The sequence below is a fragment of the Hyaena hyaena genome, unplaced genomic scaffold (genome assembly GCF_003009895.1).
Source record: "Hyaena hyaena isolate Hyena2069 unplaced genomic scaffold, ASM300989v1 scaffold_862, whole genome shotgun sequence".
In the NCBI taxonomy this organism is placed as follows: Eukaryota; Metazoa; Chordata; class Mammalia; order Carnivora; family Hyaenidae; genus Hyaena; species Hyaena hyaena.
In genome coordinates this window covers 645,294-660,654 of record NW_024081494.1, presented here as the reverse complement: position 1 = coordinate 660,654, position 15,361 = coordinate 645,294, and the positions used below count along the sequence as shown (strand labels likewise).

The 15,361-nt window shown below is 38.7% G+C and overlaps 1 protein-coding gene across 2 annotated transcripts in view; it reads left to right on the top strand.

Moving 5' to 3' along the window:
* Window positions 1–15,361, top strand: part of ACOT12 (acyl-CoA thioesterase 12) — a 53,402-nt gene that overhangs the window by 21,552 nt on the left and 16,489 nt on the right. For both annotated transcript variants that reach the window (XM_039220110.1, XM_039220109.1), the window contains exons 5-7: window positions 4,417–4,552; window positions 12,874–13,030; window positions 15,025–15,144. In XM_039220110.1, the coding sequence (XP_039076041.1) occupies window positions 4,417–4,552; window positions 12,874–13,030; window positions 15,025–15,144 (413 nt within the window). The remainder of the gene's footprint in view (window positions 1–4,416; window positions 4,553–12,873; window positions 13,031–15,024; window positions 15,145–15,361) is intronic.

Here is a 15,361-nt window from a genome sequence, read left to right as displayed (position 1 = left end):
TAGCTTGAGAAGAATTGGGATTAATTCTGTTTTAAATGTCTGGTAGAATTCCCCAGGGAAACCATCAGGTCCAGGGCTCTTATTTGTTGGGAGATTTTTGATCACTGATTCGATTTCTTCACTCGTTATGGGTCTGTTCAGGTTTTCTATTTCTTCCCGTGTGAATTTTGGTAGTGAGTGTGTGTTTAGGAATTTGTCCATTTCTTCTAAGTTGTCCAATTTGTTGGCATATAATTTTTCATAGTATTCCCTGATAATTGCTTGTATTTCTGAGGGGTTGGTTGTAATAAGTCCATTTTCATTCATAATTTTGTCTATTTGGGTGCTCTCTCTTTTCTTTTTGATAAGCCTGGCTAGAGGTTTGTCAATTTTGTTTACTTTTTCAAAAAACCAACTCTTGGTTTCATTGATCTGTTCAATTGTTTCTTTGGTCTCTATGTTGTTTATTTCTGCTCTAATTTTTACTATTTCTCTTCTTCTACTGGGTTTAGGGCGTTCTTGTTGCTCTGCCTCTAGCTCCTTTAGGTGAGCTGTTAGATTTTGGACTTGTGCTTTTTCTAATCTCTTGAAATAGGCCTGGAGAGCAATGTACTTTCCTCTTAGGACTGCCTTGGCCGCATCCCATAGATTTTGAATTGTTGTGTTTTCATTTTCATTTGTTTCCATATATTTTTTAATTTCCTCTCTAATTGCCTGATTGGCCCATTCATTCTTTAGAAGGGTGTTCTTTAACCTCCATGTTTTTGGCGGTTTTCCAGACTTCTTCCTGTAATTGATTTCAAGTTTCAAAGCATTGTGATCTGACAGTGTGCATGGTATGATCTCTATTCTTTTATATTTATTGAGGGCTGCTTTATGTCCCAGTATGTGATCTATCTTGGAGAATGTGCCATGCGCACTTGAGAAGAAAGTAAATTCCCTGGCCTCAGGATGTAAAGTTCTAAATATATCCGTCAGATCCATCTGGTCCAATGTGTCTTTCAAGTCCATTATTTCTTTAGTGATTTTCTGTCTGGTTGACCTATCCATTGCTGTAAGCGGAGTATTAAAGTCCCCTGCTATTAGCACATTCTTATCTATAAGCTTGTTTCTGTTTGTGATTAATTGTTTTAGATATTTAGGTGCTCCCATATTCGGTGCGTAGACATTTATGATTGTTAGTTCTTCCTGATGGATGGACCCTGTAATTATTATGTAGTGCCCTTCTTCATCTCTTGTGATTGTCTTTAATTTAAAGTCCAGTTTGTCTGATATAAGTATCGCTACTCCGGCTTTCTTTTGATTTCCTGTAGCATGATATATATTTCTCCATCCCCTTACTTTTAATCTGAAGGTATCTTCCCGTCTAAAATGAGTTTCTTGTAGACAGCATATTGATGGATTTTGTTTCTTAATCCATTCTGCTACCCTATGTCTTTTGATTGGAGCATTCAGCCCATTTACATTCAGTGTTATTATTGAAATATGTGGGTTTAGAGTCTTTGTATCTTTTGTAGGGTTCATGTTTGTGGTGGTGTCTCTGGTATCTTTGTTCCTTGCAACCTTTCCTTCAGAGCATCCCCCTCAGGATTTCTTGTAGGGCTGGCTTCGTGGTGACAAATTCTTTCAATTTCTGTTTATTTGGAAAGGTTTTTATCTCTCCTTCTATTTTGAATGACAGGCTTGCTGGATAGAGGATTCTTGGCTGCATATTTTTACTGTTCATCACATTGAAGATTTCCTGCCATTCCTTTCTAGCCTGCCAAGTTTCAGTAGATAGGTCTGTCACCACTCTGATAGGTTTCCCTTTGTATGTTAGGGCCCTTTTCTCCCTAGCTGCTTTCAAAATTCTCTCTTTGTCCTTGTATTTGGCCATTTTTACTATGATATGCCGTGCAGAAGATCGATTCAAGTTAAGTCTGAGGAGAGTCCTCTGAGCCTCTTGTATTTCCACATTTACTTCCTTCCCAGGTCGGGGAAGTTCTCTGCTATAATTTGTTCCTGGACTCCTTCAGCACCTTTCCCTCTCTCTTCTTCTGGGATTCCTATGATACGGATATTGTTGCGTTTGACCGTATCGCTGAGCTCTCGAAATCTTCTTTCATGTTCCTGGATCAGTTTGTCTCTTTTTTTGTCAGCTTCTTGTTTTTCTATAATGGTGTCTTCTGAATCACTTATTCTCCTTTCTGCCTCTTCAATCTGTGCATTGGAGGCCTCTAATTTATTATGTATCTCATTTATCACATTTTTTAATTCTTCATGCCTATTTTTATTTTCCATTCTGTCTGTAGCCATAGTTTCTTTGATGTCCCCTATGTTTTTTTGAAGCCTAGCTATTAATTTTACCATTATTATTCTAGAATCTTGTTCAGTTATGCTGCTTATATCTGTTTTGAGCAGTTCATTAGCTGTCATTTCTTCTTGGGAGTTTCTTTGGAGGAGAGCTCTTTCATTTCATCATTTTAGTTAGCTCTCCGGCTCTTGTTGGTTTTAAAGACCTTTTATGCTCTCTGTACCTATGAGCGCTGCTATATCCAAGAAGACTCTGACTGTCCAGGGCCTATCCTTTCAGAGAGTGTTTTTTGAATGGTATCTCTTGGTCTCTCTTGTTGGGACCTTGGTTATTTTATTTCCTATTCGTAGTGATATTTGGGACTCTCCACCTTGTGTACTCTGGCTTCTTTCTTGAGGTAGCCGTTAGAAGGATTTCCCAGTGGATTCTGTGTCCTTTTTCTCCCAATCTCTCAGGTTTTGTAAGGTTTCCAATGGCTTCAGATCTTTTCCTTTCTAGAACATCTTTATTTCTCCCTCCTTTGAGCTCTTAATTTTGCAAAAAGTAGAAAACATTTCATAGTAAGAATTCAGTGGATTCAAAGTTCATCTCCTCATTCATTAATTTGAAGAATTTTTTATTTTGTGGGCCTCTTGAAAATTTTAAAAATCAAGGAAAATTGATATTTGGGAAACTCTTTAAAGCACATATTATATGAAGAGTTAATTAAGCCTATATTGACTTTTTCAGTTTAAAGATATTTTAAGAAAAAAATTTAGTCAAATAACATGTGTAAAACATCCAGAAATGGTCTATTTAAACATTTTTTTTTTAAATTTTAGTGTTTTATTTATTTTTTAAGTGACAAAAACAGAGTGCAAGCAGGGGAGGGACTGAGAGAGATGGAGACACAGAATCCAAAGCAGGTAAATTTTTTTTTAGTTTTTATTTTTGAGAGAGACAGCACAAAATTGGGAGAGGGGCAGAGAGAAAGGTGGAGACACAGAATCCTAAGCAGGCTATAGGCTCTGAGCTGTCAGCACAGAGCCTCACACAGGGCTCAAATCCACGAATCGCGAGATCATGACCCGAGCCCAAGTCGGATGCTTCACGGACTGAGCCACCCAGGTGCCCTGATGCAGCATTGTTTTAGTGGCAAAATACTGAAAACAATCTAAATATGCACACAGATGATTTTATAACAAAATAATAAATGTTCATGATATTTAACTTTATAAATGCAATTTTCTAAAAACCTCCTGGTTCTACCACCTGCCCCTGGGAGAATCAGAGTCTTCTTGGGATAACTTCAGTCCCTCACACGCTGTAGGAAAACTGGGATGGCAGGGTCATGGTGAAAAGAGCCACCCTAACTATCTTGCTCTGGATCAGGAGATGAGTGATAGCACTCTTGTATCTAGAGACCGGGAAGGGGCTGCCACTGGAACAACAGTTCGCCTGTGGCAGAGGAAGTGCCATTCCCGTGGACTCAGAGAAAAACTAAAATGTATGTAAAAAACTATACTGTAAGAGTACATCACAATGACAGCTATAACTTAACAGGACTAGGCCTTTCTACTGAAAAAAGAGATGTACATATCATGTATTTAAAGAAGATTATTTAAAGAAGATTATTTCCCGGGCACCTGGGTGGCGCAGTGGGTTAAGCATCTGACTTCAGCTCAGGTCATGATCTCACAATTCATGAGTCTGAGCCTTACGTTGGGCTCTGTGCTGACAGCTTAGAGCCTGGATCCTGCATCATATTCTCTGTCTTCTCCTCTCTCTGTCATTCCCTGCTCATGCATTGTCTCTCTCTCAAAAATAAACATTTAAAAAATTTTTAAGTTTAGTTATTTATTTATTCTTGAGAGAAAGAGTGAGCTCAAGCTGGGGAGGAGCAGAGAGAGGGAGAAAAAAAATCCCAAGCAGGCTCACTGTCAGCTCAGAGCTCAAATCAGGTCTCAGTCCCAAAACCATGAGACATGACCTGAGCTGAAATTAAGAGTTGGAAGCTTAATGGACTGAGCCATCCAGGTGTCCCCAGAAATACTCTATTTACTTTGAGTTGGAAAACAGTATAACATGTCATTTGTTTTGCAAAATCCATGCTGTGCTTTTTTAATTTAACTAGGCAATGAAGATAAATGTGTTTCCTTCCCTAGATTCATTTAAAACCAGTCACACTTCTGACTGAGCAAGATCATGTGGAACATAATCTGGCTTCAGAGAGAAGGAAAGTTCGATTACATCATGAAGATACCTTTACAAATTTGATGAAAGAAAATAGGGAATTTGATGGTCTGTAAATCTACTTATGGAAACTCTAATTACATGACTATGACAAACAGAGGGGTCCTTTCTTAGAGCACGCTTATTTTCACCTTGTTATTACAGTTCAGTGCTGGCAATGGTAGATGTCTTCCCCAACAAACTCGATGGCTAGAGAAGGAAGGGTCTGGCCAATTCAAAATATAAGTGCAGAAATCTAAGAACTCTTTAAATTGGAGGATCTCCAGGGGAGGAGAGAGGAAAGAAGGGTGACAGGGGCCAGGCAGTCCTTATTAGTAAGTACGTGCTCAGTAGTGATCAAAGAATGAAGGAACAACAGCGCAGGGATATATCCCTCTGGTGCTTCACAGTTTACTAAGCAATCTCTCATTCAGATACTTGATATGAGCTGCTTATGATACCAACAGAGGAGAAAACTGAAAGTGAGCCATGAAGAGCCTTGCTAAAGATCACAGGGGCTATGAATGGAAGTGATAAGATTCTATTTCTATTTCCTGGCTCTTTTCCCAATAACACTGTGTTTGATGAGCCAGAATGTCTTAGTTCTCTGGCTGTGAACCCCCAGGCTCTTGGAGGCCTTATGGGGCCAGAATGACAGGGAAAAAAGGGCCACTTTGCCCCTCCCCTGCCCTTCATTTACTTCTGACCCCATCTCCTGCAGCCCCAGGGGAGACGACCTTTCAGGGAGAGCTAAGTGGTGAGGGGAAGTAGAGTGGTCTAGCTTGAGCCACTCTGCTTCCAGCAGTGGGACAGGAAGTTCATAGAAGGTTCAACTCTCCTGGGCTCCAAAGGCAGACACTGGTAGAAGAGGAAGGAAAGGAGGGGAGAAAGGATCAGAATGAGAACATTAAAAGACAGGAAGGAAGAAGAGGAGACATAGAGGCATGAGGGGAGAGAAAAGGCAGAAGCAGGGATGACCTGTGTGTGGGGGCTTTTATTCTTCCCAGCATGACATCATCATGGCCCGGGGACAACCTCACAGATGACCTTTGGTTTGGCAAAAAAGGTTTTCAAAAGCTGCTATTCTTGCAGACCTTTTAAAAGACAATGCCCATTACCAAGCTACTTATTTTTTTTTTAAGTTTATTTATTTATTTTGAGGGAGATCCTGTGGGCTTATGTGAGGGAATGGGGGAAGGGGAGAAAGGAAGAGAAGGAATCCCAAGCAGGCTCTGCACTAATGTGGGGCTCAAACTCATGAACCGTGAGTTCATGACCTGAGGCATATTCAGGAGTCCTGACGTTTAACTGCATCCCACAAAGCTACTTTTGAAGAAATGAAGACTTCATCATTAAATTACTATGCTGAGAAGAGTCTGTCCTTTTGTAAAGATGGTCTCTTTACCAAAATGTATTTTAAATGCATTTTGTTAAAATAATCAAGTGGCTGAACCATGAGAGCAAGGGCAAACTACAAGGAAAATTCAAGGTGGAAGGAGGCAGGACATGAAAATATAGGACTGTGTCATGGAGGCTCTCTTAGGTGAGGCTTAGAGCCTTAACCTTTCTTCTTTCCTTGAAGAGAGCTGATAAAGATTTGGGCAGGGTTGTTGCATAATGAAGCTGGCACTTAATATGGTCACTCTGTGTAGAGAAGAGACTAGACGGAAGGAGACCAGACAAAGGGTGAGGAGTGACTACTCCAGGCCATGGTAGTAGAGAGAGGACGGGAAAGCCCAAAAATATTCAAGGAGTCAGATCAGCAGAATAGGGTCACTGATGGAATGATGGGTGAGGAAGTTCAGGGTAACTCTCAGATTTCTGGTCTGAGCAACTGACTAGTTAATGGTAGTATCATTAACTGACTAATGCATATGAGGGGCAGGAGAGGAGCAGATTTGATGAGAGGGATGATGAGTTCAGTTTAGTCTGATGTGCTTGTGGAACAACCAAAATGACAAAACCAAACAGAGGAGATTAATTTGAGACATAGCAGGTTACAAATGGTAATTCAAATGACGCCAGTACCTACAGTCACCCAGGAAGGGCTCATAGAGGTACAGGGGTGGTGAGCCAAGAGTGGAACCTGCAGAACATGGCCATTTAAGAGATGATCAGAGGAGGAGGATGAATCTATAAAGAAGACCTAGAGGGACTAAGTGGGAGGGATGCAGTCAGAACGAGAGAGACTAGCATCATAACGCAAGGGAGTAAACTTACATGAAGAAATGAGTGATCATCTGTGTTCCAGGAAGTGAGGAAAAAAAATGTCCACTGAATTGGGAATAGAAAAGTCATTCTCACATGCTATAGCCATTCACACGTAGAAGTAAAATGATCGTAATTGACTTCAGTTTCAGTTTGTTAGGAAGTTGGGCAGATCACCTCTACAGGCCTGGTTCAGTTTAGAATTATAGATTTTTGGGGACAGCTCGGTGGCTTAGTCAGTTGAGTGTCTGACTCTTGATTTTGCCTTAGGTCACGATCCCAGGATTGTGGAATCAAGTGCCACATCAGGCTATGTGCTGAGCATGGAGCCTGCTTAGGATTCTCTCTCTCTTTCTCTCTCTCTGTCTCTGTCTCTCTCTCTCTCTCTCTCTTTCCCTCCCTACCTCCCACTCCCTCAGCCTTTCCCCCAACTTACACTATCACTTGAGTTTGTCTTGAACTGGACAACACATTCTAAAGAAAGATAGCTAGATCATCTCTGTTACTGAACCATGTTTTTAGAAAACTCAGGGTTCTAACATTGACAGTAATATCAGAATTAGCTGAAATCTCTTTTAAGATTTTGTGTGATTGAAATGCATATCATTGAAACAGTGAAAAATTTGAGTCAAAATCATATGCTTTCAGAACAAAAGGGAAACAGATGAGATTAGATTATGTAAAAGCAGAACTTCTTTCATATGTGTTCTTGTACCACTGAGTCACTGTTTGGAAGCTTGGTTGTATATATATGTAGGAAAAGACTTCAGACTTGGAGCATTTTAATTATTTTTTTAGTAAAAAATCAAATCCTTATGAGCACTATTCTGTGTTGATCCTCTCTGGTTATGAGAAGGAAAACTAAGGCTAAAATGACCTTAATTCAGGTCAAAGTTCCTGACCTGAAATTGTAGAATGAATGCAAAATTGTCCAAACAGAATGATGACACAATGCTTAAAGAACATCCAAAGTACAAGTATTGAAATTGACCTCTGGACAGGTATACTCTTATTTGGAAGCCTGTAGAAAGGGTGAAGTTTGTTTACCATGCTTGAGTATACACCTAGGAAAGCTATACTTCTTCACTGATTGGGAGTTATCTATAAATAAGCATGCTTCTGCACTGAGGTCACCAGTACTCAGTATATTTCTGCATACATGCTTATGCATACATGGCCTGCCCTAGTACCCACCTCTTTGTATCCCAGTGTATGCCATGTATGTCTTTATAAGAATCGAGTAGCCTTTTCTTTAAAGTTATCCCTCAGAAAAGAAGGAATTGCCTTATATTTATGTCTTTACAGTGTCTTCCATAATATATGGCCTATTCAATTTTTTATTATTATTTTAAATTATTTAGAAATAGGTAGTACATATGCACAGGGTGAAAGTTCAAAAGGTGTAAGAGGGCATTCAGTTAAAATATAAGACTTCCAGAGCACCTTAGTGGCTCAGTTGGTTGAGTGTCCCGATTTTGATTTTGACTCAGGTCATGATCTCATGGTCATGGGATTGAGCCCTGCGTCAGACTCTGCACTGATGATGTGGAGCCCGCTTGGGATTCTCTGTCTCCCTCTCTCTCTCCCCTCCCCAATACATACACATGTGCTCTGTCTCTCTTTCCCTCCCTCTCTCTCTCTCAAAATAAATAAATAAACATTAAAGAAAAAGTAAGACTTCTATCATCAGTATCTCCCAGTTACCCATTTCCTATCTTGAAAGACAACCAATATTACACACACACACACACACACACACACACACACACAGAGTACAATATTCAAACATCAGTGCACTTTTCTTATTTTCATTTAACAGTGTATTTTAGAGATAGTTACATTTATTTTGAACAAAAAAAGCAAGAGATAATAACCTAAAACACTCAATCAGTACAGTTTTAAATATTAAGAGGACATCATGTAACAAAGTCAGTAATAGCAAAAAAAAAGAAAAAAAGTTGAAAGATTGAAAATTTCATGTGCCTTTTAAAGATCTCTTTAGGAAGCAGTCCAATTCTGATTACAGCAATGTGGTGGACTTGGTGTGTAGAACAAACTAAAATTTCTGGATAAAATATTTACAAACATCTTTCCAACACATCTCAACAGGCAGAAAAAATAAGAGAAAATCTTGAAGTCCAGACATAATTAGAAAATACAAATGCAGCAGTGTAAGGAGATAAAAAAGCTGGCATTTTCTCAGGACTCTGTAGTTACTAGAAAACCTAGAACTTGTGTTTTAATGGGCCTGCATAGGCTTAGGAAACAAAGCCAGTGGCCCATGTTAGGTGGAGGTTAGATCAGAGACCTTTATACAGAGCTGCAAACCTAAAAAAAACAATACTCTCAGTGAATCATCTGGAAAAATCCCAATCCTCAAAGAGCTTTGGTAGGGATGTTTTCCTATTTCAGCTTTAACCCTAGGGAAAATAGTCTCAATTTCTCTTTGAGAATTCAATCACAAGTGCGTTCTTATGTAGATTTGGTATCAGAATTCACATCACTTGTTTGGACTGAAACAGACCAAGTGAAATTTACTGTGAAGTGGCACTGTGTTATAGTACCCCCAGGTGGTTGGCAGCCACAAATGCAAACCTCTGGAGAAATGACTTTAAGCCCAGCTCTCAAGAATTCCCACAGATACAGATACAAGGAATATGAACTCCTAGTCAAAAATCCTGAAAGATAAAAATAAATAAGTCACAAAAATCCAGAGGAAGCACCCTCTGAAGGTGCTTTGAGGAAGTGGCCCCTTTGAGGAGGCCCACAAGGACTACAATTACTACATTTATCGTATAAAGAATATTAAGTAAGAACGTTAATATATTTTAAGAAATAAAAGAGAATCGGGGTGCCTGGGTGGCTCAGTTGGTTAAGCCTCCAACTTTGGCTTAGGTCATGATCTCACAGTTTGTGGGTTCAAGCCCTGCATCGGGCTGTGTGCTGACAGCTCAGAGCCTGGAGCCTGCTTTGGATTCTATGTCTCCCTCTCTCTCTACCCCTCCCCCACTTGCACTCTGTCTCTCTCTCTCAAAAATAAATAAACATTAAAATATTTTAAAAAAGAAAGAAAAGAATCAAAAGTATTATTCAGGAATAAAAAAAAATTACCTAGAAAGTTTGACAAAGAAACAAAGAGGATTTCTATACAAAAATATATATCATAATTTAAATTTAAAGCTCAGCAAATGAATTAAAGAGCAGATAAGACAGGAACTAGAAGATAGATCTGAAGGAGTTACCTAGAATGAAGATGGATAGGCAAAGAAATGGGAAATATATGAAAGATTTGGATACATAGAGAAAGGAGTAAGAAGTCTAAAATGCATCTAATCAAAGTTCCAGAAAGAAAGGATAAAATAATGGGAGAGAAGTAGCATTTGAAGCAAATGACATAGACATTTCATTCAGAGGTAATGAGACAGTTTGATACCCATATGAAAAGATGATGAACCTCATTAATCAGGGAAATCCAAATTATAACCAATGTAAGATATTTCACACGCACAAAACTGGAAAAGCTTGAAGAGTCTATAATATTGTTTAAGTGAAAAATGCAAAGCAGTAGGAATTCTAGCAAACAACATACAAAAGTGTACATAAGTATATTTTGTTATCTAGAAAATTCTCTTGAAAGCAAGGACTATGAATTTGGAGTAAATCAGGAAAATTAAATTTATTCATTTATTCATTCAATAAATATTTACTAAGCACCCAGATTCAGGAATCATATTATAATTTAAAAAGAAAACCAATTCTTGTCCAAAGGAGCTTCGGATCTAGTGGGTCAGAGAAAGATCACACAAAGAAACATAAAAGTATCATTGTAAAAAAAGGTGCATGTGTGAGCTCATACATGAGAATTAGCTGTTAGAATTGGGAAGACTTTCCTGAGGAAGTGATGACTAAGATGAGCCAACATGAGTGTTGGGGTGGAAAAGTTTTACTCTACTCTGTAAGCTTCTTCTAGTTGGTCTGAGAGTGAAATTGACATGAGACATTAACAGGAGAAAATCAAACAAAAATTTAATTACAGTATACTGCCTGTATACATGGGAGAGATCCAGAAAAAATGAGTAACTAATTGAAATGGCAAAAGCTATCACCTTAAATACCATCTTCAGCCAAAGACAAAAGATGATATTGGAGGTGGTGAGTCTGTTTTGGGAGGTTCCTGAAAAAAGCAGAGTAAACAAGGATAAGGTTGTTAGGTAGATTTAAGTCATTGTCTTCTCTGGTAAATTTCTAGATTCAGAGTCATCCTCCTCTTTCTGGTACAGCAAGGGAAACATCCTTAAAAATAGAGATTTTTCTTATACACATAAATGTTTCTTACTAAAGGATACCTCCTACTGGGTTTTCAGAGCTTCTTTTCTATCTATAGTTTCTTAAAAATAATGAGCCCAAAAGAAGCAACATGCCAAAGAGGCATATCTTGGAGTGGTAAAATTTACTTTCCTATAAAAATAGGGGATAAGAGGTAAGTAGAAGAAAGTGGTAGTGCTACTGGTAGAGAGAACAACATGTGCAAATGCCCTGATGTTGAAGACAGTACTTAGGTATAGAACTGAAAAAAAGACCCTCCTAGCTAGAACAGAGAGAGACTGAGAAAGAATATGATGGGAGGAGATTGGTAATAGTGGCAATCAGACTAGCTGAGATTGGAGAAGTAGACACAGACCAGACAAGGAAGGAAGGACTTCCCTAGCCAAGAGAAGGATTTGGGCTTTTATTTATTTTTTTTATTTTTTAAAATGTTTTAATTATTTTTGAGAGAGAGAGAGAGAGACAGAATGTGAGCAAGGGAGGGGCAGAGAGAGGAGACACAGAATATAAAGCACTCTCCAAGCTCTGAGCTGTCACCACACAGCCCAGCGCGGGGCCTAAACTCACAGACTTTGAAATCATGATCTGAGCCAAAATCGGCCACTTAATCAGCTGAGCTACCCAGGCGCTCCTGGGCTTTTATACTAGGATGTTTCTGGAAGTTTCTGACACGTTTTCAAGTAGAAGACTGAAATGATCAGCAAAATGAAGGGGAAAAGAATTAAAAGGCCGTCAATTAATTATATATCTAAAAATCTCATGAACAAATGCAGTTCAGGTCTTTGTAGCCACACTTCTCTCTCTCTTATATGTGACTGCCAAGAATGGCCCCATTCCCATTTCCCAACAGCTGCCCAATCTGTACTCTTACACTTCAAACTCAGCTCTGCCTCTGACAGGACAACCGAGATGGTCCCCCTGATTTGTAAATCCTCCCTCTACCGCCTCAACAAAGGCACACAAGATTAGGCCTAGCTGAGGAGTCACTAGATGATGCAAGAGCACATAATTGAATACATTTTACTGCTTTGCATCCAGAGTAAATGATTTCTCCATTGTTGAGAGTAAAAACCAAATTGTCTGTAAATGAAGCAGATATGATTCAAAGGAAGCAGGACACTGAGAAGTACAACTCATTGTGCCATTTCTGTTCCTGACTGCATTCACTGCAAAACAGTAACCACGGAGGACACATTCCCATTCTGAAGTTTATACTAGAGCAAACTATTCCAGATACTCTGTATCCGTGGTCCTTTATAGCTCAAATTCCTTTCATTTTAACAACTTTATTCAGGTATAATTGATGTGCCATAAATAATAATATGCATACATAATACAATTATTATAAATAACATAATAAATAATTATTATAAATACAAATAATAACTGATATGCCCTAAATTCATGTGCTCATATTCGAAGTACACAGTTTGATAAGTTTTGAGATGTGTACACCCATAGAACCATCACCACTGTCAAGTTAGTAACATCTCCATTAACTCCCAAATTTCTTTCTGACTCTCCCCACCCTGATCTGTCCCTTCTCCACTCCAAACAACTCAAGTTTAAATGTAATCATTTTAATCAAAATTCCAAAGGATTTGTAAGATAGATTGGAATACAATCTCTAAAAGGGCCTTTCTAATCAGCTATCCAGTTCACTGTAAATATCCACCATTATGAAGGTCACTCTTGAGAATCAAACCTGTTTATTTCCTCAGGAGATTTAAGTCTTTGGGAATAATTTAATTTTTCTGAAAATCCCATGAGTTAAGTGTGCAGGTAGGAATAAAAAGCCATAGTCCAAGGTTGTGCAGTTAACTCCACCAGTATTAATATCTACATCCCCCTTTCAGATCCCATTTGTGATGAAGAGGAAGGAATGGTTTCTACAAGCAGCACTGCCGTTCAGAGCATTGAACTTGTCCTCCCACCCCATGCAAACCATCATGGAAATACATTTGGTGGCCAAATTATGGCTTGGATGGAGACTGTGGCCACTATTTCTGCAAGGTTCTTGGCTTTGACTTTTGGTGTCTGATGTTGTGTCCAGTGGGGAGAAATTAGAAAGGGTCTGAGTCCTGATTATTGAGCTGACTAAGGAGAGAAGGAGAGGAGAGTGTTGCCTTTTATTAAAATGAGAAGATAAGCCATTTATTTGTTTAGTTTAGGATTAATCTATCCTTTTTTTTTCATATTTTATCTATTTTGAGAGAGATTGAGCATAAGTAGGGGATGGGCAGAGAGAGGGAGAGAGACAGAGAGAGGGAGAGAGAGAAAATGAGAGAGAGGGAATCCCAAGAGGGCTCCACATGTGGAGCTGGATGTAGGGCTCAAACTCACAAACCACGAGATTATGACCTGAGCTGAAACCAAGAGTTGGACATTTAACCTGCTGAGCCATCCAGGCACCCCTAATTTGCCCTTTTGTTTGAAGGTGAATGTTTATGTTCTTGGCTCAAAAATAAAAATGAAATGATAGTTCTAGTGCTTTATTCTGAATTGTAAATGGTGATCTTTTAATACTGCAGCTTCTGTAATGATAGTTATGACATGCTGGATGCAGAATAGAAATGGAAGACAACCTTTACACTTAAAAACAGTCAAGTTGCAAACTTTTTAAAAGACAGTTTACAATTTGGTTGGACCTTTGAAGGTGCTGGTTAGAATCATTATGGCCAAAGGACTGACTGAAAAATAAGATGAGAAAGAGAGGAACTTGGAAGAATACTTAAGTACTCCTCAGTTTCAAAGAAAGCTATTTTATTATTAATGGAACCATGTAGGCAGTTGAGCAGTTTTAAGGAACACTGTGTATTCTAAAATGCATTTGGACAGGAATTGCCCTAGTGACATTTTTGTAACCATAGAAAGTTGTTAAGATTTCATTTTTCCCAAAATTTAAAGAATGCTATTATGAGTATGTATATAATTGTTACTATAGTTAGAAACCTGTAGTAATCCTTTGTGTAATTATGCACAAATAACAGAGCTTGTTTTTAAAATGATAGTGTCTTTCTCAACGGCAATGAAGAATTTGAACCTGTTCTATCATAAAGGCTTACGATATAATTAACTAGGGCAGAATCTGTTCACTTAGTGTTGCCACAATTCCTTTAAGTAATTGAATGACTACAGTGGGGATCTAAAATTACAAAAGTAACTTTCTAAGATTAAATATACTTTACAAATATTTCAAAATTTCACACACACACACACAATTGTAAAATGTATACTTTGTAGCTTTTCAGGCTTTGTGTAGCAATCCAAGTAATTTTCCTGTAGGGGAAAATAATCTTTTGATATGTGAGTGAATTCAGTTAACTATAAAGCTAAGAAACTAGTGTGAATAGCACCAGCTGGTGGTTCCTTCACTGTGCCCCCCTCCAATCTGGGAGTCACAACTTCCTGTAATTATGGTCATGAGCTGTCAGAATGAACAGAACCCTCACATGAGGACAGAAGACTTTAGTTTGTTTTTCAAAGGGACTTAAGTAGGGAACAAAACAAGAGCAGGACTGTCCCCACAAGAGCAGAAGCACCAAAAACCTCAGTAAAGACCCCCCAGCTTGGGGACATGGTATTTCCCAAAATACTTGCAGGGAGTGTACAGACCCACTCTCAACATACATAATCAAGTTATTCATTTCATTCTTAAAAGAGTTAAAAGATACTTATTTAGAAAGCACACTGAGGAGCTCCTGGGTGGCTCATTCAGTTAAGCATCCAACCTTGGCTCAGGTCATGATCTCACAGCTTATGTGTTCAACCCCTGAGTCGGGCAGTGTGCTGACAGCTCAGAGCCTGGAGCCTGCTTCAGATTCTCTCTCTCCGTCTCTCTCGGCCCCTTTCCCACTTGTACTCTCTCTCTCTCTCTTTCAAAATATAAATAAGCATTTAATAAAATAAAAAAATGAATATTTGTAGCATTCGTTAAGCAAATCAGCAGTTCATGAAAATACTGTGGAGAGTGACCTCTTCCTCCTCTCTTCCCTTTGTTTCACCAGCCGCCTCTGTCGGGCACACCCACTTCTGAAGTCTGTGGATATGTTTAAGTTCCGGGGACCATCTGCTGTTGGAGATCGGCTTGTTTTCAATGCCATTGTCAACAATACATTTCAGACCTGGTAAAGCATTTCTAGTGCTCTTAGGCTACTGCGAATAAATTCAAACTTGCACGTGAATAATTTGTTTTTTCAGTTTAGAGGTGAGTGTAGGAAGAACTTTTAAGTAACCAAGTTCCTTCTAATTTTTTTTTAATGTCACTCAATCTTCAACATCTACAAACAACTCATTTTAACTCTGTTTTCTGCTTGGAGTCTCTTTGCACTTAGTAAATTGTGA